This window comes from Neophocaena asiaeorientalis, unplaced genomic scaffold (assembly GCF_003031525.2).
Source record: "Neophocaena asiaeorientalis asiaeorientalis breed wild unplaced genomic scaffold, Neophocaena_asiaeorientalis_V1.1 scaffold138, whole genome shotgun sequence".
NCBI classification, from domain to species: Eukaryota; Metazoa; Chordata; class Mammalia; order Artiodactyla; family Phocoenidae; genus Neophocaena; species Neophocaena asiaeorientalis.
Window position 1 is genome coordinate 5,213,507 of NW_020172632.1, and position 24,509 is coordinate 5,238,015.

General features: G+C 42.7%; 1 protein-coding gene across 2 annotated transcripts; it reads right to left on the minus strand.

Moving 5' to 3' along the window:
* Positions 1 to 4,533: 4,533 nt before the first annotated feature.
* COA7 (cytochrome c oxidase assembly factor 7) lies at positions 4,534 to 18,206 on the minus strand. 2 transcript variants are annotated; one of them, XM_024739296.1, is made up of 3 exons: positions 18,085 to 18,206; positions 15,953 to 16,093; positions 4,534 to 5,743 (listed from the first exon to the last, which is right to left on the minus strand). In XM_024739296.1, exons 1-3 carry the CDS (start codon positions 18,188 to 18,190, stop codon positions 5,295 to 5,297), a joined length of 696 nt encoding a protein of 231 aa, XP_024595064.1. In that variant the 5' UTR covers positions 18,191 to 18,206; the 3' UTR covers positions 4,534 to 5,294. The 2 variants fall into 2 exon arrangements, with proteins under 2 accessions (XP_024595064.1, XP_024595065.1); XM_024739297.1 differs by lacking the exon at positions 18,085 to 18,206 and adding an exon at positions 16,458 to 16,552.
* Positions 18,207 to 24,509: the final 6,303 nt, after the last annotated feature.

The following is a 24,509-nucleotide window of genomic DNA, read 5'->3' on the forward strand; positions in this document are numbered from 1 at the left end:
AATGAATAATGAGTTACAGAGGCACGGAATGGCAATGCCTCATGGGGATCCCATCTTTCACCACACTCAAACCCACCCCCACCCCAAACCTCACGTAGAATCAGTCACCTCTGCATCAGCCCTGACAGGTGAGCATCTACCCTCGGCTTGCACACGCCTATGATGGGAAGTTCACCTCTTCCCATGTCTTTACATTCTGTCAAGTAAAAAGTTCTTCCTTTTATTCAGACCTCTATGAACTGAAGTCTGTCTCCTTGCAGCTTCCATCCACTGGGCCTAGTTTTGCTCTCTGGAGCTGTACGGAGTAAGCCTAGTTCTACTTCCAGAAGAGAGTCCCTCAGCGACTTATTACACAATTAGAATGTTCCAGGCATTGAGCTAAGCACCTCACTTACTTTATCTCATTTAACCCTTTAACCCACTCATTAGCCCTGAAAAGTAAATATTATCCCTACCTCAAAGATGAGAAAAATGAGGCTCAGAGACGTAACGTAACACATTTGTATGTGGCAGAGAAATGATTTAAATCCAGATCCTTCTCCAAAGCACTACCTTTTCAATACTCAATGGACCCACTGGAAAATAAGATTCCCAGAATCCCTTCCCTTCCCTTTCCTTCAATAAAGATTTATTTAGTACCTTATCTGTGAGGTCCTGAGCTAGGCCCTGGGAATAGAGATAAGTCAGACATAATCCATGTGCTTGACACACTTACAGCCTACTCCAAACCATGTGAAAAGAACTAGAGTCAGAAGCACAAGGACTGTCAGAGCATCACAGACATTGGAAGCCCAGGAGGGCTTCCTGGAGGATGTGACATCTGGGCTGAGTTTTGAAGGGCTATTAGGAGTTGGCCAGGCTTGTCCCAAATAGGGCAAGAAAGCAGGATGTTTTGGTGGAACTACTGTGCAAAGAGCTGAAGCTGTGGAGTCCAGACTGCGCGGGGGACCTGATGCCAAGAAGCTCAGACTATATACCACTTGATTGGGTGCATAAGAATCTCCTGGGATTTGCTTATTTAGAATCCTGATTTTTGGGAATTCCCTGGTGGTCCAGTGGTTAAGACTCTGCACTTCCACTGCAGGGGGCCTGGGTCTGATCCCTGGTCAGGGAACTAAGATCCCGTAAGCCACGTGGTGCAGCCAAAAAAAAAAAATCCTGATTTTCTTTTAGTACGTCTAAGTGGACCCAAGAATCTCTGTTTTAAGTAGGTGCCCCAAGAGATTAAGGAGTAGGGGGTCACCACTGCTGTAAGGGCCAGAAAGTCTTTGAAGGATTTCAAAGAGGACAGAATTCTTGGTCCCTATCTTTGGAACCTCATAGACTAACCAGGGAGACAAACAGGAAAATAAGTAATTATAATGGGGAGCAAAGACCATTAATGCTTAGACTTTCAAGAAAGATATTCTTAGTATTCCAAGAGAAAAGTGTGGCATACTTGGACTTGTGATTCTTTAGCCATGAGGATATTAATATTGGTTTGCTGGCATTAAGTTACTGAGCATGTACTTTAGGGTGCCAGGGTGGCCCTGTGCTGGGTCCTTTTCCTTCATTGTTTCAAAAACATTCTTTTTTTTAAAAGACATCTTCCTGAATAGAATCCAAGAAAAAGTACCGATCCATTCATGTGCCACCTCCGGCTTAGACAGGAGCTTTACTTGATGAGCAGTTAGTTTCAAAACCAGTACAGTCCTGCAGCTTACACCGGTTCTTGGATGTGCAGAGAGGAGCCTGAGCCTGATTTATCTCGAGGTGGTTGGCTAAGATGCCACTCTGTGTTGTTCATCTCAGCAAGCAGCAACTGTTGGCCTAGCATGTACCCAGGCTCAAGTCCCTGTTCTCCAGGAACTCCACGTCTTGCTGGACGTGGAGACCATAAATACACAAATAACACAACTCGGGGCACTATAGAAAACCTCTATCCTGGCCTGGGGGATGAAGGGAATGCTTCCAAAACCTTAAAAGATGAAAGGCATTCTACTTAAAAGGTAGAAGGTCATTCCAGACAGAGGAACCAGCAAAACAAAAAGCAGGGAAGTAAAAAAACCAGCCTGGGTGTTTTTGTTATTACTTTTTTTAAACACAGAAAGTACAAGCAGTTCGCTGTTGCAGAAGCCTGTTAGGAACAAGATGGGACTAAATACAGAGGAGGGACTGTATCATGGGGGTGGGGATACGTGTTGGGGAAAGAATTTTGGCCTTTCCCCTTTAGACAGTGGGGAGGCCTGATTTATAAACTGTAACACAATCACCATTCCTCAAGCCTGGGGAGGGGCACCAGCTGGGAATAGTTTCCACTCTGGGCCCCCAGCAGGTGCAAGTCTTCTCAGGGACTCTCTCTCCACTGGGGCAGCAAGAGAAGGGAGGAGGCAAGGCAGGGCCCACCCCAGCCCCTCATCAGGCCTGCCTCCTGCAGCTGTTTGATGCCTGCACACCCCTAGAGAGCTGAGGCCCATCAGCTCCCTGGATGTGAAAAGAATGGCAGCAAAGGCAGCCTGTTTTAGAAGCTAGACTACCTCACAAGCAAACATTGCCACTTGGAGAGAAAACAATTATCTAATTGTAAGATCTGGTCCCATAAAAATCTTTCTAAAGGAACAGTTATCATTCTGTGATGGGAGCTACTATTTAATCTTAACAACCCTAGTAGAAGGGTTATCTCACATGTTATCCCCATGTGAGAGGTGACAAAATTGAGAACCAGAAGGTTGGGTAACTTGCCCAGGATGGCACAGCCAATAAAAGGCAAAACCCACATTAGTACCCAGGTTAAGACCTTCAGACCTAGGAACTGGAGAGTCTGGTGCCACCAACCTCAATGTAGAATTCAAAATAAGAGATCTAAACTGCAAAACAAATGTCAGGAAGCCAAGGCAGTTTTGATTTTTTTTTTTCCCCAGTGATTACTTAATGCTTTTTAAATACATAAAATTATTTTTTAATTTGTATTTTCTCATTCTTTAACACTCGCACTCAGTAATTCTTTGACTAAGCCAGAGTTGCCCACATCTGTAGGGCCTGAAGTCTAGGCCTTTTTCCTCTGCCATGCTGCCTCTCACAAAATTTTTCAAGCAATTTCATAAAACTTTGACAAACTAAAATGTAAAGTATTTCTAAATTAAAAAAAAAATTAACAGCTCAAAAAAGTTTTTTTGTTCCCCTTGATCTCAAAGGCTCCAAATCAATACGGGTGGCTCCCCTATCCATCCATGTGCCCAGGCTAGAAATCCGGGGTTTTTTTTAACCCCATGCTTAACTCCACCCTCCTACTCCCACAGGCTCTTTAATCCATTTTCCACACTACAGTGATCTAATTTCCAAATGTCATCATTTCATTCTCCCGCTCAAAACCCGTCAGTGACTCTGTATGACAAAACCCAAATCTCGAGACCCCCCCAGCCTCCTCCTCTCTCTCTGGGACTCCTGATTCCCTTTCTCACAGCCCTGAGCACTACACTGAGATTTTAGCGAGAACACTAACGAGAACACAAACCACTAGTCAATTATGAAACTTCTTCCCCATTACACCATCCAGCTCAAGCCTGGGATGGAGGAAAAATGTTGGATATAGTTGCCTGCTGCCCAGAAGACGGAGTAATGATCTTGTTTGCTGAGACCAGAGTGTGAAAACCCATTTTCAAACCTTACCTCAAAGGTTGCACAGAAGTGAGAAACTCAACCATGCTGGCTCTTATCAACCTATTCCTTCCCATAGCAACCTGGATATGAAATGGCCTTGGACCCTGCTGGACAATATATTATTATTCTTTGCATTTAAAAAAAATAAATTTATTTTTGGCTGCACTGGGTCTTCGTTGCTGCGCACGGGCTTTCTCTAGTTGCGGCAAGCAGGGGCTACTCTTCATTGTGGTGCACGGGCTTCTCATTGCAGTGGCTTCTCTTGCTGCAGAGCACAGGCTCTAGGTGCGCAGGCTTCAGTAGTTGTGGCATGCGGGCTTAGCTGCTCCGCGGCATGTGGGATCTTCCTGGACCAGGGCTCGAACCCGTGTCCCCTACACTGGCAGGTGGATTCTTAACCACTGTGCCACCAGGGTAGTCCCTGTTTCCACCTTCTGGCTTTTGTGAATGCTGCTATGAACATGGGTGTACAAATACTTCTTGGAGACCCTGCTATCAATTCTTTTGGATATATACCCCAAAGGAGAATTACTAGACCATATGGTAATTTTGTGTTTAATTTTTTGAGGAATCACCATATTGTTTTCCATAGTGGCTGCACCATTTTACATTCCCACCAACAATGTATAAGGCTTTCAATTCCTCCACATCCTCTCCAATACACTTTGCAAAACTGAAAGCCCGAAAACATTGTGATGACAGAAATAATGATCATGTCATCGGCAGGCAAATGACAAGCTCGCCCCCTAGTGTCAAGTAAGGAAGATAACAGAAAAAGCAAACATTCTTAAAAGGCACAACCACCACAAAGAACATAATCTCTACCGTACCAATAATCTGGAGCAAACACTAATAACACAAACTACTAATCAATCAAAATAGTTTATTCACAGGGACAATTAAAAAGGTTCAGTTCTGAGGGACAAAACGTATCACCAACCCTTGCATACAAATCCCTAGCTGAAGTTACCTTATTAGCTGTGTCAGATGAGTAGCCTGGGGATGTTAATTTTTAACGTGTGAATGTCTCCACTAAAGGAAGGCTTATGTTGTATCCTCTTTAGCAACCCTGAAGCATAATGGCCTTTAACTGTTACGTCACACGTAACTCCCAATCTCTGAATTTGCTGAAAGATCTGACTCTAAAGGCAAAAAGGAAGCCCACACCAATGATTAAGTCAGAGGGTGGCAGTCATGACTATTTAACTGTTCTTAGCTCCTTAAACCCGCTATTATGTAAATCAAGATACTTTCTGATTTTTTAAGCCCTCCCAACTAAAATAATGATGATAATGATGATGTCTGATTCTTTCATGCCCTGTGGCTGCTAATTTTTCCAACTCCCTGCTCTGTCTCTCCTGCCCACCCCTCCAATCTCTATGGCTCACTGGTTTGCTGTTTTTCACAGAGCTGCAAGAGTTTGAGAACCAAAATCCCATAAATGTGGATCACACCAGATAAAGGAATACTGATTGAAATACACATTTCAGACTACATCCCCATAGGTGACACTCTGGGGCAATGGGTCTATACAATCAGAGTTATTGATATTAAATCCCAAGTCTTTCTGCTCCAGCAGGTCGACCTCCAAGGGCTGCATCAGAAATAGGAGGTGCCAGCCTCAAGCTGCCTGTTGCCTAGGAGGGCGGGCCACACTACCCAAACGTTAAAGGCTGGACATTTTTCTGCTGCTCTTTGTGCAGCTGTCGGGCCCGATTTTTTAGCTCTTCAGCCTTAGCTTCGTCCTTATCGACACCATCCCCCAGCTTGTACATGCGGCTGGCATTGGCACAGGCCCAGACATGGCCTAGGTCACAGGCTTTCACTGAGTATTTGCATGCCAGGCCCATGTCCTTGGGAAAGCCGGGGGCGCCCTGCAGGAACATGGTACTGAGGTTGAAGCAGCTAGAGGCATAGCTGCCATCACAGGCCCTTGTGTAGTAGTCTCTGGCCCTCTCCAGATCGGGCTGGCCATCCTCATTGACCTGTCCATCATGTGCCAGGAGACCAACGTTGTGGCATGCCTCCAAGGACTTCTTTCCCGGCTTCTCACATGCCATCAGAAAGCAGCTGGAGGCAGCTTTCAGATCCTGGGTTAGTCCACCTGGGAGGAAGGAAAAAAAAAGTCAACCTAAGCCAGGGCAGAACCTGAATGTCTCAGGCCAAAGTCAGGGAGCAATTCCTGAATATAGTTTATAACTTTGAACTAAGGCAGCATGAAAAGAAGATGGCCTGGTATACTGCACAGATTTTCCAGCTTTTTTAGCCATGGAATCTTCTGTTCAAATGGTATCTTATAAGGAAGCTTAAACAGGTAAAAAGGGTGAAATGATAATATCTACCTCTGGGGGTAACAGCAAGATCATAGCATCTTATAAGCACTTCATTAAACGCTTAATTTTAATATATACTGAATGTGTGTTATTTGCCAATTAATATGCTAGGTCCTAAGGAACAGATACTGTCACTGCCTTTGTGAAACCTGTGGTCTAATGAGACAGACATTAAACAAGCACACAAGTAAATGTATGATTATAAGTGTGACAAGCATATGGAGAAAAAGTACAGAATGCTATGAGAATGTATCAGGGCTCTGAACTAGGAGGCAAGGTCAAGGAAAGCTTCCCCAGGGACTTCCCTGGTGGCGCAGTAGTTAAGAATCTGCCTGCCAATGCAGGGGACACGGTTCAAGCCCTGGTCTGGGAAGATCCCACATGCCTCAGAGCAACTAAGCCCATGCACCACAACTACTGAGCCTGTGCTCTAGAGCCCGTGAGCCACAACTACTGAGCCCGTGTGACGCAACTACTGAAGCCCACATGCCTAGAGCCTGTGCTCTGCAACAAGAGAAGCCACTGCAATGAGAAGCCCGCGCACCGCAATGAAGAGTAGCCCCCACTCGCCACAACTAGAGAAAGCCCGCGTGCAGCAACGAAGGCCCAACGCAGCCAAAAATAAAATAAAATAAAATTTAATTTAAAAAAAGGAAAGCTTCCCCAAAGAAGGGACATTTGAGCTGTGATATAATGGGAAAAAGAAGGAAGAGAAAATAAAATATGTAGTGGGAAAAAAAAGAAAAGAAAAAGGCAAAGAAAATTGTTCCAGGCAGCAGGAATAGGATACAAAGAGAAAAGGAGCCCATGTGGCTAGAACCCAGACGTCGCTAAGGAAGGGGGGCTGGAGAGGCAGGCAGGGGCCAGACCATGGAATGTCTGACGGGTCTCCTTAAGGACCTTGCACTTAATCCTAGGAGCAATGGGAAACTGCTAATGGATCATTTTAAGGAGAGGTGGTGACCGGGCTCACTTTTTTCTTTGTTTTGTTTTTTAATGGAACATTTCAAATCTCCATTCTCAAAAAGAGAAACATTTTAAGTATCTCAACGTTTAGTTTTTAAAGTCATTCCAAACATACCACCTAGAAATAACCATCATTATCATTAAGAGGACACCATTCCAGTCATCTTTATAGCATGTGTTCGAATTAAATGTCGGCTGGCTGAACGGACAGCTAGACAGAAGCAGAGTTGACCCTTGAATGATATGAGGGTTAGGGGCGCCCACACAACCAAAAATCCAAGAATAACTCCTAAATGTGGCTCCTCCCTAAATGTGGCTCCTCCACATTGGCAGACTCAACCAACAGAGGATTGTGTAGTACTACTATAGTATTAATTATTGAAAAAAAATATACCTGTAAGTGGACCTGCATAGTTCAAACCCATGTTGTTCAAGGATCAGGTGTATTCCGAAAAACTGGATTATACATGCTACTTGTAAATAAAAAATTTAACTTTGATTTTACTTGTATTTATCGTTAAGACAACCAAACTGAAGTGAAACCGAGGAAACTGCTAACTTCAAATGAATATTTCAACAGAGAAATTTCCTAAATGAGCCCCTAGAGTTATAGATTATTAAAAGGTTAGCATCACTGTTTTGTTTTTTTTTTTAACCAAATTCCAGACAGTATTGACTCATGAGGATGTTGTCACCTCACACTTCTCCCTACCTCTCTTGCCCTGCCTTCTATTTTTTGTTAGATATGTTATTTCAACTTCGGGAGACACAGAGCACAGTGGTTACCAAAGCCTGGGCTCTGCAGCCAGAAAACCTAGGCGCCAGTCCTGGCTCCATTACTTGCTGGCAGTGTGACCTTAGACAAGTTACTTAAACTCTACAAAGCCTCAGTTTTCCTCATCTGTAAAATAAGGACCATAGTATCTACTTCATATTCTGGAAGCTTAAATGTGTCATTACAAAGAGCCTAGTACATAATAAGTGCTCAGTAAATGCTGTAGCATTTTTAGGCCATAAAGGTTTATATTATTTACATTCTATTCAGTAACCCTAATTAGCCCAACATTCATTCTAAATGGGATTCTGCTCATCACCAGTCTTTTCATCAGAGCTCCTCCATTTCTGAATTATTTCTCTTGATTCACCTACTTACTGATTATCAGATAGATTTTTCTAGAAAAGCATATAGCTTCTACAGCCTCTGAGTTCTTTCAGTTTTGAGAATGCATTCTTGCCACCTTTCTATTTAAACAGTATATAATTAGGTCTTGCTTTTATATCCAGCCTGATAAATCTATGCCTTTTACTGGAATGTTTACTTAGATTTAATGCAATTCTTGATATAGCTGGGTTTAAGTCTACAACCTTATTTGTTTCCCATTTGTCCCAAATGTTTTTTGTTCCTTTTTTCCCTTTCTTACAATTCTTTTGAATTGTATATTTCTAATAGTCCATTTCATTCTCATCATTGGTTTTTTAGTAATACTTCTTTTATCAGTGGTTTACCTAGTGAAAATACTATGTATACTTAATCACAATCTACCAAGAATTAATATTACAGCACTTCGCATATAATGTAAGAACCTTACAATAGTACACTTTCATTTACCACTTTTCTATCCTTTGTACTACTGCTGTCATGTTTTACTTCTAAATATATTACTTATTTGTTTGACTTCTATATAGTGTAAGCCCCATAACATATAACTATTATTTTTTTAAGTCAAGCTTTTTTTTTTTTTTTTTGCGGCACGCAGGCCTCTCACTGTTGTGGCCTCTCCTGTTGCGGAGCACAGGCTCCGGACGCGCAGGCTCAGCGGCCATGGCTCACAGGCCCAGCCGCTCCGCGGCATGTGGGATCTTCCTGGACCGGGGCGCAAACCCGTGTCCCCTGCATCGGCAGGTGGACTCTCAACCACTGCACCATCAGGGAAGCCCATAACTATTATTTTTGCTTCAGTTTTTTAAAGACATTAAGAAATGAGGAAAAAATTCTTACATTTACATGTATATTCCAGTGTGCTTTCTTCTTTTGTATGGATCCTAGTGTCCACCTTTTTATCATTTTCCTTCTACCCAAACAGCTTTTCTTAACTTTTCTTGTAGTGTAGGTCTGCCAGCGACTCATTCACTCAGCTTTTGTTTATCTGAAAATGAATTTATTTCATTTCATTTATTTATTTATCTTTTTGGCTGTGCCACGCAGCTTGTGGGATTTAGTTCCCTGACTGGGGACTGAACCTGGGCCCTCGGCAGTGAGAGCGTGGAGTCCTAACCCTTGGACTGCCAGGGAATTCCCCATCTTCATTTTAAAAAATATTTTCAGGGGTGGGATAGGGAGGGTGGGAGGGAGGGAGATGCAAGAGGGAAGAGATATGGGAACATATGTATAACTGATTCACTTCGTTATAAAGCAGAAACTAACACACCATTGTAAAGCAATTATACTCCAATAAAGATGTAAAAACATATTTTCAATAAAGTAGAATTCAAGTTTGACAGTTTTTTTCTTTCAGCATTTAAAAGATGTTCTTTTGTTTTCTGGCTTACATTACTTCTGATGAGAAGTCAGTGATTATTCTCACCAATGTTCCCCTCAATGTGTCTTTTTCTCTGACTGCTTTTAAGATTTTCTCTTTACCTTTGGCTTTCAGCAAATGGTAATAATGTGTCTAGGTATGATTTCATTGGTTATCCTGTTTGGATCCAGTAAGCTTCATGGATCTGTGGAGTGATATTTTTCATCAAATTTGGAAATTTTATACTGTTATTTCTTCAAATACTTTTTTCTGCCCCAATCTCTTCTCTTTCTGGACTCCAATATACGTTATGTTAGATTAAGGGATAGTGAACCCCACAGGATGAGACTCTGTGTTTTGCTTTTTCTCTCTCAGTGCTTCAGTTTACATAACATCTTCAATCCTGTCTTCAAGTTCACCGATCTTTCAAATTCACTGATTATTTCCTTCTGATGTGTCCAATTTGCTATTAAGCCTGTCCAGTGAATTTTTCACTTCAAATATTATGTTTTTCAATTGCAGGATTTCATTTGGTTCTTTTTAATAGTTTCAATTTCTGTGATGAGACTTCCCATCTGTTCATTCATTGTGTCCATCTTTTATTTAAACCCTTTAATAAATTTACTTTCCTTGTTTAAAAATATTTGACTGCTAATTCCAACATCCCTGTCACATCTGGGTCTGTTTCTATTGACTGCTTCTTTTCTGTTTAGCAATTTCTTACTTTATGCTGGACATTGTAGATGCTACTTTGTTCACTCTGGTTTTGTTGTATTCATTTAAAGACTGTTATACTCTGGTTTCTCTTCAGATCACATAAATCTTTCACCTTTTACTAAAGACTGTTGAGTTTTGTTCTCACAAGTAACTAATTCACTGGTGAATCAGCCTGATCCTTTTGAGGCTTGTTTCTAAGTTTTGGAACCTTTCTGCAGTCTGTACTCAATGAGGTCTCTCCACTCTGGCTGGTGGAATTCAAACAACTCCCAACACTGTGAAACCTCTGGAGTCTCTTTTCAGTTCACACCTCCCCAGTAGCTTTTCACTGCAAGGTCTCTCAGAGTCTCCTCCTATGCATGTGCAGCTTAACACTGAGCCAAAGACTTAAGAGCACCCCTATGTGGCTATCTGGAGCGCCTTCTCTGTGTAGCTCCTTCTTCTCTGGTATCCTGTCCTGCAAACTCTGGCAGCCTCAGTGGCCAGAAACTCTGACCTCTGCCTCATCGGTTCAGCAAGACTATCATACTCTACTTGGCTTCCACCTCTTTGTGCCTAGTCCGAAAAGTACCTCCAAGCAAAAAGCCAAAGCAATCATTCATGGGGCTCATCCTGTGTGTTTCCCTTTTCTCAGGGATCACTGTACTGCACTGCCTATTTTCCAATGTCTGAAAATAGTTGCTTCATATATTTTATTGAATCCATGGTTTATATCCTTAAAAGTTCATTTTAGTTGCCTTATGGAAAGATTAGATACCTGCATTAATGAAGCAGGAGACGAAGGTGGCTTGGATAAATATGGTAGCAGGAAAGGGAGAGACAGGACAGATCTGAAACATATTTTAGAGCTAAACTGGCCACAAGCTACTAGGTAGGGAGAGATACCACTTGCTAAACTGGAAGACAAAAGGGGTACAATATGTGGGAGGAAAAGAAAACAATTAAGATTTCTATATTGGATTTGTTAAGTTTGCGATGCCTGTAAGAACTCCAAGTCAAATTTTCCAGTAAACAGTCAACTATATGCAGTCTGGAGTGGTTTTGCCTAGAGATAAAGGTTTGTTTGCAATTATCATCACTAACTTATTCACTGCCACATCCTAGAGACCACCACTATTAATTTTTGGTGTATTTCCTCCTACTACCTTTTCAATGTAGTTTGGTCTTGTTTTTACATGTTGTAATCATGTGTTTGTTCTTCACTCCCCATTAGAAACCCATCTTCATATGTTTTATTAAGAATATTTCATCAAAGAGATGTATCAGAATTACTTTCCACTTCCTTTTAAATGGCTTCACAAAAATAGTTCAAAGCTGATTTCACTGATGAAAACACCTGGGCAAAATACCTTGTGACACTCTAAGTGTCCAATCCAAGGTAACTTCTGCAGCAACCAACACAAACCAGACCTGTTCACACTGATAGAATGTTTTACAGTTTAACAAAGCAGTCACGTGTGAGTTCATTTGATGCTTAGAAAAATCCTATGAATAAGGTGTGAGCTGACCTTATTACTCCAATCTTGTCATTGAGGTATTTGTAGCTCAGGGAAGGAAAATGCCTCGCCTGATACCACACTGTCAATTAGTGCTCAGGATGAAAAGTGACCTCTCACTCTTCCCCCCGCCCCAAGCTATCCTTGATAAAAGGAGAGTTATTAACCAGTCTTTGTCAAGAAAGGACACTGGGTGTGTTTTCAGAACAGAGGGCAAATTCTTAGGCTCAGAACTAGGCAGGGGGGTCAACAGTATTGGCTTTTAGACGTGGCAGGGCCCAAGGTCTCCTAACTAACAATCCAAAAGAGTCTGAGTAGCAAAGATCAGCTAATGGGATCTCCTGTGACGACACCCGACCTCGAGGAAATTATTTAACAACGTCAGCTTAACAGAGGATTAAGTATTATTCTCTAAACACTCTTGTGTTCTTTTGCCTGCTTACCTGCTCTCTATTCTGAAGAGAAGACATAACTCTATTCTACCTCCAGCAAATAAAATCTGCTCTGTCCTTTAAGAACCAGTTTCAATGCCTCCTCCTCTCAGCACCCCGATGACGACATGCTCCCAGAACTGAACCCCAAAAGTACTTTACATGTCTCTCTATAAAGATACTTATCGGGGCTTCCCTGGTGGCACAGTGGTTGAGAGTCTGCCTGCTGATGTGGGGGACGCTGGTTTGTGCCCCGATCTGGGAGGATCCCACATGCCGCGGAGCGGCTGGGCTCGTGGGCCATGGCTGCTGGGCCTGCACGTCCAAAGCCTGTGCTCGGCGGCGGGAGAGGCCCATGTACCGCAAAAACAACAACAACAACAAAAAGATACTTATCAAGCTCTCCCAGGTTAACAGGTATTAGTATAAATACTTCTTCCCTGGGGAGGGGGTAAAAAAAAAGATTTTTCCCCCACACTGGTCCATCTTTGCTTCACTGTACAGAGTAAATACTAAAAATTTGCTCCACAAAGGAGCACTTAAGAAAGAAAAAAGTCTCAGTGCACAATCATTAATCATATAAGTTTGTCAAAGAGAAGGGAAAATAATTTCACAACCTCTTTTGTTCTCCTTAATTCAATAAGGAACTAAAAGTCCCTGTGGAAAATGTAGTAAAATATGATATAAAGACAAAAGGAACCCAAAACTTTACCAAGACACAAATTCAGAGACTAAACAACTAGGAACATTTTTATTTTTGCACAGTATATTATATAGCTGAGTTCACATCATACGTAACTTTGTGTTCCGCTTTCTTCACTGAACATTGTATCATAAACCTTTCCTGATGTCAACAAAAATTATTTAAAAATATATTTTTTTCTTTTTTCACATCTTTATTGGAGTATAATTGCTTTACAACGTTGTGTTGGTTTCTGCTGTACAACAAAGTGACTCAGCTATACATATACATATATCCCCATATCCCCTCCCTCTTGAGCCTCCCTCCCACACTGCCTATCCCACGCCTCTAGGTCTTCACAAAGCATCAAGTTGATCTCCTTGTGCTATGCAGCAGCTTCCCACTAGCCATTCATTTTACATTTGGTTGTGTATATACGTCAATGCTACTCTCTCACTTCATCCCAGCTTCCCCTTTCCCACTGTGTCCTCAAGTCCATTCTCTACGTCTGCGTCTTTATTCCTGTCCTGCCACTAGGTTCAACAGTACCACGTTGTAGATTCCATATATACGTGTTAGCATACGGTATTTGTTTTGCTCTGACTTACTTCACTCTGTATGACAGATTCTGGGTCCATCCACCTCACTGAAAATAACTAGCAGAGTGTTCTCCTTATGTAGAAACATTATTTATTTATTTTTTAAATAAATAAATTTATTTATTTTAAAAATAAATTTATTTATTTTAAATAAATTTATCTATTTTTAAAATAAATTTATTTATTTTAAAAATATATTTATTTATTTTCCGCTGCATTGGGTCTTCATTGTTGCACACAGGCTTTCTCTAGTTGCGGCGAGTAGGAGCTACTCTTTGTTGAGGTGCGTGGGCTTCTCAATGCGGTGGCTTCTCTTGTTGCGGAGCACAGGCTCTAGGCATGCAGGTTCAGTAGTTGTGGCATGCGGGCTCAGCAGTTGTGGCTTGCAGGCTCTAGAGCACAGGCTCAGTAGTTGCGGTGCACAGGCTTAGTTGCTCCGCGGCATGTGGGATCTTCCCAGACCAGGGCTCGAACCTGTGTCCCCTGCATCAGCAGGCAGATTCTTAACCACTGTGCCACAAGGGAAGTCCCAAAACATTATTTTTTAATGGGCTAAATAACATTCCAGCTGCTGGAAGTAACATTATTTATTTAACTAAACTGCTACTGTTGGCACATAGATTTTTTTTTTTTTGCGGTACGTGGGCCTCTCACTGTTGTGGCCTCTCCCATTGCGGAGCACAGGCTCCGGACGCGCAGGCTCAGCGGCCATTTTTTTTAAAATTAATTAATTATTTTTTTAAAAAATTAATTAATTATTTTTTAAAAAAATAATTAATATAATTTATATTACTTATAAATTATAAATTAATGAAAATAAAATTCTGCCAGATAGATAATGCTCGGGTGAGAATCTTTGCATATAATCTTTATTTGCATTTCCAGTTATTTCCTTAGGAAAAGATACTAGGAGAGTTACTACGCCAAAGAAATGCTCCTCTGTTCAAGCAAGGGAACCTGATATTCCTATTAATGCTAAACTTTCTTCAACTTTGAGACTACCACAGACCCCATGTCCCATGTGAAGGGAGAAATAGCCCACACAGCTCCAGAGATTTAAAAAGACATCCTCTTGATCAAACTTTCACTGAACATCCTTCTAACCAGGCTTCACTGGGTACTGGGAACAAAGGATCATCCTCAAGAAGCTCATGATCTAGTGAGCAAAAAAAGAATTGCCTGTCTAAAGTCATATTCCCTATTTGTGGTGGTTTTAAAATATGCCCATAAATTCTTTTTTTTAATTTATTTAATTCATTTATTTAAATAAATTTATTTTTGGCTGCGTTGGGTCTTCGTTGCTGTGCACGGGCTTTCTCTAGTTGTGGTGGCGAGCAGGGCCTACTCTTCGTTGTGGCATGCAGGCCTCTCATTGCGGTGGCTTCTCTTGCGGAACACGGGATCTAGTCATGTGGGCTTCAGTAGTTGTGGCACGCAGGTTCAGTAGCTGTGGCATGCAGGTTCAGTAGTTGTAGCTCACAGGCTCAGTAGTTGTGGAGCAAGGCTTAGTTGCTCCACAGCACGTGGGATCTTCCTGGACCAGGGCTTGAACCCGTGTCCCCTGCACTGGGAGGCAGATTCTTAACCACTGCGCCACCAGGGAAGTCCCAGCCCATAAATTCTTGATATTCCTTCTTTCAACAGGTGGAATTTAAGTTTTCTCCAATTAGTGTAAGCTAAACTTACTGACTCATTTCTAATAAACAGAGTGGAATAGAAATGAAAAGTGTGTGACTTCCAAGGGTATAGTATAAAAGACACTGTGGATTCCATCTTGCTCCCTCTTTGGATCACTCACTCTGGAGGAAGCCAGATGCCATGTCACCAGGACATACAAGTAGCCCATGAAGAGATCCATGTGACAAGGAACTGAGGTCTCCTGACAACAGCTGGCAAGGAACAGAAGCTTTCACCAACAGCCGTGTGAGTGAGCCAGCTTAGGATTGGAAACTCTGGTTCCAGTCAAACCTTCAAAGGACTACAGCCCTGGCTCCCTGGCTAATGTCTTGACTGCAACCTCACTGAGACCCTGAGGCACACAGCTCAGCCACTCCCAAATTCCTGACCCACAGAAACTATGTGAAATGATAGGTTTGTTGGGATAATCTGTTATTTAGCAATAGATAACTTAAACACTACTGAATACCAACTGCAATTAGGTCGTGAGGAGAAAAGCAGATGGAAAGGAATTAATTATTGGTCCCTCCTCGGTGCCAGGCACATGCTGATGCCTTTACCTGCGTTACCTTATTTAATCCTCACCACAACCCTATGAAGCAAGAACTATTTTTTTCTCCATTTTACAGGTGATATAACTGACACACAGAGTTAACGTGACCGGCTCAAGGTCCCACTACTCGCAAACAGCATTCCTTAAGGTCTGCCTGACTTGAAAGGCTGTGCTCGTCCCTCCATCACTTTGCTAAACTCTTGACTCCAAATTTTCCTACAACATGCTTCCCCAAGGCCTGTGAGGACCCTTCTGTAAAGAGGACTCAGTATCAGCCTCAGGATGTGATGTCAGCACTACCATCAATGATAAGGACCAAAGAAAGCAGGCCCCTCCTTACCTTTCCCAGTCACATAATAGGCCCCCAGTTTGTAGCAGCTATCACTGTGTTTGTTCTCTTCACAGTTGAACTTCAACACCTTGGCAGCCTCATCAAAATTCTTCTGGATCCCTTCCAAATAGTCCACCAGCCGATAGCAACCTGTGAGGGAAGGGCAAAAGCCGCTGTTCAAGTCTGGGGCAGTGGGGAAGGTCCAGGTGTGGCAGGCCAGAAGTGCCTTTTATTTAGGACCAGCCTCTCTCCTAAAGAGCGCAGGTAGTGTTCAGCCACTCCTACAAATGGCACTGTCCGCCCTCAGCCTAGGAGCTGCTGTTCGAGTCTGGGGCAGTGGGGAGGGTCTAGGTGTGGCAGGCCAGAAGCGCCTTTTATTAAGGACCAGCCTCTCTCCTAAAGAGCGCAGGTAGTGTTCAGCCACTCCTACAAATGGCACTGTCCGCCCTCAGCCTAGGACTGAGCAATGTACAGACTGTGGAGACCTTGGCCCCACACTGGCTCCACCACTCACCGGCTCTCTGTTCCCTGTCAGCAAGGCCCAAAGATGCACTGGCTTCCATAATGAAACTCTGCTAGCTTTGGAACTTCTCAGGAAGTTCAGCAGTAAAACACTGAGAACCAACAGGGTCCATGGGCTAGTCTTCATAGCTGCAAGAAAGGGATGCTTTGATGACTATACCTTAATCCTTGGCCATATACATGCTAACACATGTATATGGAATCTTAGAAAAAAAAAATGGTGCTGAAGAACCTAGGGGCAAGACAGGAATAAAGACACAGATGTAGGGAATGGACTTGAGGACATGGGGAGGGGGAAGGGTAAGCTGGGACGAAGTGAGAGACTGGCATGGACTTATATACACTACCAAATGTAAAAGAGCTAGCGGGAAGCAGCCGCATAGCACAGGGAGATCAGCTGGGTGCTTTGTGACCACCTAGAGGGGTGGGATAGGGAGGGTGGGAGGGAGATGCAAGGGGGAGGAGATGTGGGGGATATATGTATAGCTGATTCACTTTGTTATAAAGCAGAAACTAACACACCATTGTAAAGCAATTACACTCCAATAAAGATGTTAAAAAAAAAAAAAAAGGTCTGACACACTGTGGCCCAGGGTCCCTGTCAATCTTATTTCTGACTACATTCTGACTTCAACCTTTCAAAAGAGCATTTTCTTCTCTTCCTCTGCTCCATTTTATCTACACTACTTGCCTATCCCTCCTGACCTCTTCCAGAAGTCTTCCCCAACCATTCTGCTCCTCAGTGACTCCAACTCCTGTGAAATCTCCCTACACTCAGGGCATAGACCAGCCCTCAAAGAACAACCCTGGGTTCTTTTTAAGCCATCTTACACTGCAGAGCAACTCTGTGTAGTTGGTCAGCTTCAAGCTAGACTGCAAGCTATTTGAAGGTAGGGCCAGTGCCATTTTTTTTCCCCCTTTATAAAAATGAAGTAAGAAGAAGAAAACCACCCGAAGGTACTGGCTGCTCTGGGTGGCCCCTTCTGGACATCACCATCCACCCACACACTGAAGTCAACTCAATGTTCCCACAACACATGGGGCACATTCACGTCTCAGAGCCTTTTCACTAGCTGTTAACTCTGCCTGGCATGATTCTCCCTTACCTTCTTCAACACTGTTCAAATGCCACTCTCCCAATGATTCTCCCTGACGTCTCAATTTAAAATTGCCCTCCTGAACTCCTGATACCTCTCAGTCAGTTCTTCTTCCCATTGCACTTACTACCTTCTAACATACTATCTCATTTATTTTCTTATGTTTCTTGTCCAATACCCCCCACTAGAATGTAAGCTCCACGAGGACAGGACGTTTTATCAGTTCACTGATGTAGCCCCAGTCCCTCTACTCCAAACGCCCGCGCGCTTCTCTTCCTTCCAGCCCGGCCTCCAGGCTCGGTGCCGGCAGAGTAAGCCCCGGCTGCGAGCCCGGCAAGTCACGTGGAACCCATCCTGCCCCTCCCCAACACACAAAGAGCCGTCCGCGTCCTACAGACCCCGCGTGTCCGGCCCGCGGCCCCTTCCAGATCCTCTCAGAGGTCGCTCGCGCGACCCGTCCAGCCCCCCGCCCCTGCGCACCGAGCCCTCACGTGTCCTTAAGGCCGTGCAGGCGGCGCTCACCGTCCGGGTTCTTCTCACGGTAGCACTGGTAGTTGCACTCCACCTCCATGTTCTCCAGAAAGGACTTCACCTGCTCCTCGTCCTGGAAGTCCACCACGCCCGCCATCGCTCTCGCTCGCCCAGCCAAATCACCCAGCCACTCTGCCCCTGGCCACGCCGCCCGCCCGCCCGCCTCACGGTTACGTGAGACGGCGGAGGGGCGGGGCCTGGGAGGGGCATGCCGCCGAGGTCCGCGGTCACCCGGGCGCCCGGAAAGCACCGTTCCCGGAGCCTAGGCTCTCCTCTGTCCTCATGCTGTTAGTCTTTGGCGGTCCCGTCTTTCCCTCTGGTCAGCCCACTCCTGAAAGTGGTAGCAGTCTTTCTGCAGCACTTTGTCCCAGCCTTGTGGTCTTAATGCTTCTCTGCCTGCAGTCATTTATTCCATTCATTCGTTAATTTGGTGTTCCCTAAGCGCCTCCGTGTGCGTCACCAAGTGCTTGGTTTTAGTAATACAACAGCTAGGAAGTATGGCCCCTTCCTTTAAATAGCTTGCAGTTTAGTAGGAAGGCATTTGTTTATTCATTCAGCAAGTATTTTGAGCACCTACTATGTGCCAGGTGTAGCTAGACAAACCAGTGTTCACAAGTCCGTACAAGTGCAATGAAAAATCTGGTTCATCTCTGCTTTCCTCCCAGACCTACCCCGTGCCTCCAACATGAATGACCTAAGGAATGAATGGCTATGGAAGATGATAACTGGAACACAGTAGCTGTACTGGTTGCAGTAATAATACTGTTATAATAGCTAATGCTTAAACAGTGCTGAACTTTTTTCCAGATTCTATTCTAAGAGCTTTATACTAATTCTCATGGCACTCATTGTGACCCTATGGGGTAGGAATTATTGTTATCCCCATTCCCCCAATGAGGAATCTGAGGTACAAAGAGGTTAACTTGTCCAGGGTCACACAGGAAGTGAGAGAGTTGTGCTGTAAATCTTTTTTAAATAAAAGAATGAGGTACAAGAGGAACATGTCAAAGACATGGGAAAGAGGAGAGGAACTTCAGCTGGTTTTTGCTTTTTTCTCCTGCTCAGAATCATTGGTTCCATAGAGCCTAGACTGAAAGCTCTCCAAAGACAGTCAGTTCCTATTCATCTTTGAGTCCCAGCCATTCCTCCCCTAGAGCCCTCAGTGGAGCTCAATCCATGGTTTCCCATCACCTATAGCAATGCTTCCCAAATGGCTTCATTATTAACCTATCCCTAATGGCATCAGAGAGTGGACTACTTCCAGCCACGTCCTTATTGTAGAGCAGCTTACTGTACGTGGGAAATGTCTTTGAAATCCCAGTTTTATTTTAAAAGTTCATTTGTTTTTACATTCAATTCCATAATACATCCTTCGTAGCATGACACATTCCAGTTGCTATGCCACATTTACTAGTGGTTTCTCAAACCCCCAATCACCTTGGGAGATTCCCTCAGTACACATGTCTCAGATAGAGAAGCCCTGACCTTTGATTTTGAGTTCACCTTCCTTTGGCTGGCCTGCAAAGCCCTGTACAATCTGATTCTAGCCTCATCTCCTGCCTCTCCTCCCCCATATCCCGCCCAACTTTCTGTTCTCTGGATGGGTCCCAGGTTTGTGTCCCTCTTTACTATTGCTCTTGATGCATAGACTACCCTTCTCAAATCAGAGAACTTCTCCTCTGTAATGTCTTCCCAGATGCAACAACTATACACTCCTAGAGTAGTTTTATATCCTCTAACTTCAGTGTTCCACCCCACTTGGTCTATTCTGATACAATGTAGTAGGGGATGACTGACTGGCTTTGGAGGGCAGACAGATCTCAGTCAGAGTCTATGTCCTATGTTTACTAAGTTGTGACCTTGACCCAATCACAATTGTGAGCCTGATTCCTCTTCTGTAAATGAAGATCCCTTGTGGGCTTCCCTGGTGGTGCAGTGGTTAAGAATCCACCTACCAATGTAGGGGAAGATCCCACATGCTGCAGAGCAACTAAGCCCTTGTGCCACAATTACTGAGCCTGCACTCTAGAGCCCGTGAGCCACAACTACTGAGCCCACGTGCCTAGAGCCCGTGCTCTGCAATAAAAGAAGCCACCACAATGAGAAGCCTGTGCACTGCAACGAAGAGTAGCCCCTGCTCACCACAATTAGAGAAAGCCCACACACAGCAATGAAGACCCAAAGCAGCCAAAAATAAATAAATTAAAAAAAAAAGAAGATCCCTTGTATGGCTGTCAGTAGGACTAAAATTGCATGTATGCACTATGCTTAGCACAGTGCCTAGCTCAGAGTCATTCCTGTTCTAGAAATGTTTCTTGTCAAGCCCCAAAAGTCATGAAAGTCTGTGTCCCAACCAGACTGTGAGGTCTATATCTGTTGTGCTGGACACGGGACCAAAAATAGAGCAGAACTTGGTTGAGGGTAATGTAGATAACTAAAGTCAGGGACTGGGCCACAAATAGTAATATTTTTTCCTTAATCATATTTGCTGAGTTGAACTGCATTGAAATGAGACAGCCTAAGCAGTAGAGGGCGATAGAGAGTTGGAGAAAAGATGCAAGAGAGGCTGGGCCAAGTTGGTCACATATTTTTAAATGAAATATAACGTCATCAAAAGGGCAGCTAGCTTCTTTTTTTAGGCCTGTCCTTATCTCTGTAGTTTTATTTCCCTATATTCTTATAAATGCTTGCATTTACTTTTAAAAATATTTATTTTAATTATTCAAGTGATACATGAATATATGTTTATTGTAAATTAATCTTATGTTTTTCACCTAATAACCCTTTTTGATAAGCATGATACAGCTTGTAGACTGTTGCAGAGAAACTGAAGGTCCGAGAAGTTAAGTGATTTACCCTAAAACACACAGTGAGAGGACCAGGAGAAACCAGGCCTCTTGGAATCCTAGCAACCATCCCAGATCCTAGAGGAAAGAATTCAAGGGCATTATAGTTCTCACTTCCTGACTCCAGACTTAGATTCAACTAATAATATTAATTGGTCACTAATTATGAGTTTAGTACTTTAGATATATTATCTCATTTATTCTTCACAACATTACACTTCATTCGTTCAACAAACATTCCGTGGATGTTTAATAATATAATGACTAGGGCTTAAGGGATACAAAATTGAAGAATGCAAGATTTCAACAAGAACATGCAATTCTTAGAAGAGCAAAAGCACTTGTCAACAAATATATGGTGAGATACTCCTCCTAATCATTAAAGGAAGGCAAAGTTAAAACGGTGCAATATTTTTCATTTCATATTAACAAAGATTGGCATCCTGTGTTTGTGATGGTGCTGAGAAACCAGCATTGCCATACGCTGTTGGTGGGAATATAAATTGATGCCTCCTCTTTGGAGAGCAATTTGGTAATATTTATTAACATTTAAAATGTGATTATAGGACTTCCCTGGTGGTGCAGTGGATGAGAATCTGCCTGCCAATGAAGGGGACACAGATTTGATCCCTGGTCCTGGAAGATCCCACATGCCGTGGAGCAACTAAGCCCGTGCACCACAACTACTGAGCCTGCGCTCTAGAGCCCACGCTCTAGAGCCCGCGAGCCGTGACTACTGAAGCCTTAGCTCCCTAGAGCCTGTGTGCTGCAACTACTGAACCCGTGTGCTGCAATTACTGAAGCCCGTGTGTCTAGAGCCCGTGTTCTGCAGCAAGAGAAGCCACCGCAATGAGAAGCCTGCACACCACAATGAAGACCCAATGCTGCCAAAAATAAAATAAAATGTTAAAATAAATAAATAAATAAATAAAACGTGCTTATATATTTTGGGAAGGGTGGGAGAAAATATTTGCAAGCCGTCTTTACCACAATGGACTTGTATCCAGAACATATAGGGAACACCTACAGCTCAACAATAAGAAGATAACATTTAAGAAAATGGGCAATGTATCTGAGTAGACATTTCACCAAAGAAGACATATGGATAGGTAACGAGCACGCAAAAAGACACCCAGCACGGGGAAATGCAAATAAAAATCCACAATGAGATACCACTATAAAATTACTAGAATGGCTGTAATCAACAAGACAAACAGTAGCAAGTGTTGATGAGGATGCAAAAAAAACTGGAACCCTTATACGTTTCTGGTCAGAATGTAAAATGCTGCAGTCACTTTGTATTTTTGTTTGTTTGAATTTCACTTTGTTTAAGGACGCTTAAAATGAGATCTATCCTCTTAACAATTTTTTTTTTTTTTTTTTTGCGGTACGCGGGCCTCTCACTGTTGTGGCGTCTCCCGTTCTGGAGCGCAGGCTCCGGACCCGCAGGCTCAGCGGCCATGGTTCACTGGCCCAGCCGCTCCGCGGCATGTGGGGTCTTCCCAGACCGGGGCACGAACCTGTATCCCCTGCATCGGCAGGCGGACTCTCAACCACTGTGCCACCAGGGAAGCCCTTAACAAATTTTTAAGTGTACAAATATATTATCGTTGACTGTGTGTACAATGTACAGTGTTGTACAGCAGATTTCCAAGAGCTTGTTAATCTCGCTTAACTGAAACTTTATGTCCTTGATTAGTAACTCCCAGTTTCCCCTTCTGCCCAGACCCTGGCAACCATCATTCCTCTTCTAGATTCTATGAATTTGACAATTTTAGGTTCCTCATATAAGTGAAATCATGTAGTCTTTGTCTTTCTATAACTAGTTCATTTCACTTAGCATAATGTCCTTAAAGTTCATCCATGTTGTAGCATATTGCAGAATTTCCTTCTTTTTTAAGGCTGAGTAGTATCCCATAAATAAATAAATAAATTAAATTAAGTTGTTTCCACATCTTGGTTAGTGTTGTGGAACCAAACTAAAATGAATCACTTATGTCAGGGACAAAATGGAGATGGTCAAAGCAAGCACATAAAGAAAACTTAATCTAACCTTACTGGAATTTACAGCTCTTCTCAGAAATCAGCAGAGGATACCACCCAATCCTCAAACACCAAGTCTGTTCACACTATTTCTAGACTTTGTTTCCCTGACTCAGCTACCTTGATCCAAATAAGAAAGAAGACCACTAGGCAACCAATCAGCTGAAAAAAACCAAATAACTTCCACACTTACACCATAAAAATCCCTTAGTCTGTGAGCAACTCAGAACTCATCGCTCCTTATAGCCTTGAGTTTCCTCACTTGCAGGCTGAAAGCCTTGCAATAAACTCATCTTTCTGCCTTGTTTTATTTTTGACACTGTGAATAGTCAAAAACAAACTCTGTGAACAGTGTTGCAATGAATATGGGGAGGTGCTAATATTTCTTCAAGAGGCTGATTTCAGTTCTTTTGGATAAATGCTCAGAAGTGGGAACACTGAATCATATGATAATTCTATGTTTAAATTTTGGGGGAATCTCCATGCTGTTTTTCATAATGGCTGCACCATTTTGCATTTCCATCAACAGTGTTCAAGGGTTCCAATTTCTCCGTATCCTCGATGTCACTTGTTGTCTTTTGTTACTTTTCATAATAGCCATCCCAATAGATGTGAGGCAATAACTCACAATACTTCATTGTGGTTCTGATTTGCATTTTCCTGATGATTAGTGACTTCTGAGGCATCTTTTCATATACCTGTCCACCATTTGCACATCTTTGTGAGCTAAGGACCACTCAAGTCCCTAGCTCATTTTTAAATCATGTTATAAGTTTTTTGCTGTTGAGATGTAGGAGTTCCCCACATATCCGGGAGATTAACCCCTTATCAGATATCTGGTTTGCAAACATTCCCTCCCATTCCATAGGTTGCCTTTTCATTCTGTTGGCTGTTTCCTTTGCTATACAGATGCTTTTCAGTTTAATGTAGTCCCACGTGTTTATTTTTGTTTTTGTTGCCTGTGCTTTTTGTGTCATTAAAATGTGCTTACATTTTTGACCCAGAAATTCAACTTCCAAAAATGTATCCTACAGAAATTCTTACACAAATAAATAAAATTTGCTGCAGGTTTTGTTGTTCCTGCTGCTGTTATAATAGAAACAACAAATATCCAGGGATAAGGGCTTTGACTACAATGTAGACATTTTTTAAAAATGAGAAAGGTCTTTTCTACCAACCTTGAAAGATGTTCAAATATATTATTAAGTGAGGAAAAAGTTGTATAGAATAACTTAATTTTTGTTTTAAAATAATCTTTTTATATTCATAGAAAAAAAACCTGAGAGAAAATACACTGAACTGTTAATAGTTAACTTTGAGCTGGGAGAAAGGGAGGAAATAGTGTACAAGGAACTTCCAGTGTTTGTATTCTATCTTTATTTTTATAATGTTACTTTTGTAAGCAGAAGCAAACAATAAAAGAAAATTTTATGGAGATGATGTCTTTTCTGGACATGTTCACTGTCTTATGGGGTCATTTCAGGATAGGTATTAATATATCCATTTTATAAACGAGGTTCAGAGAAG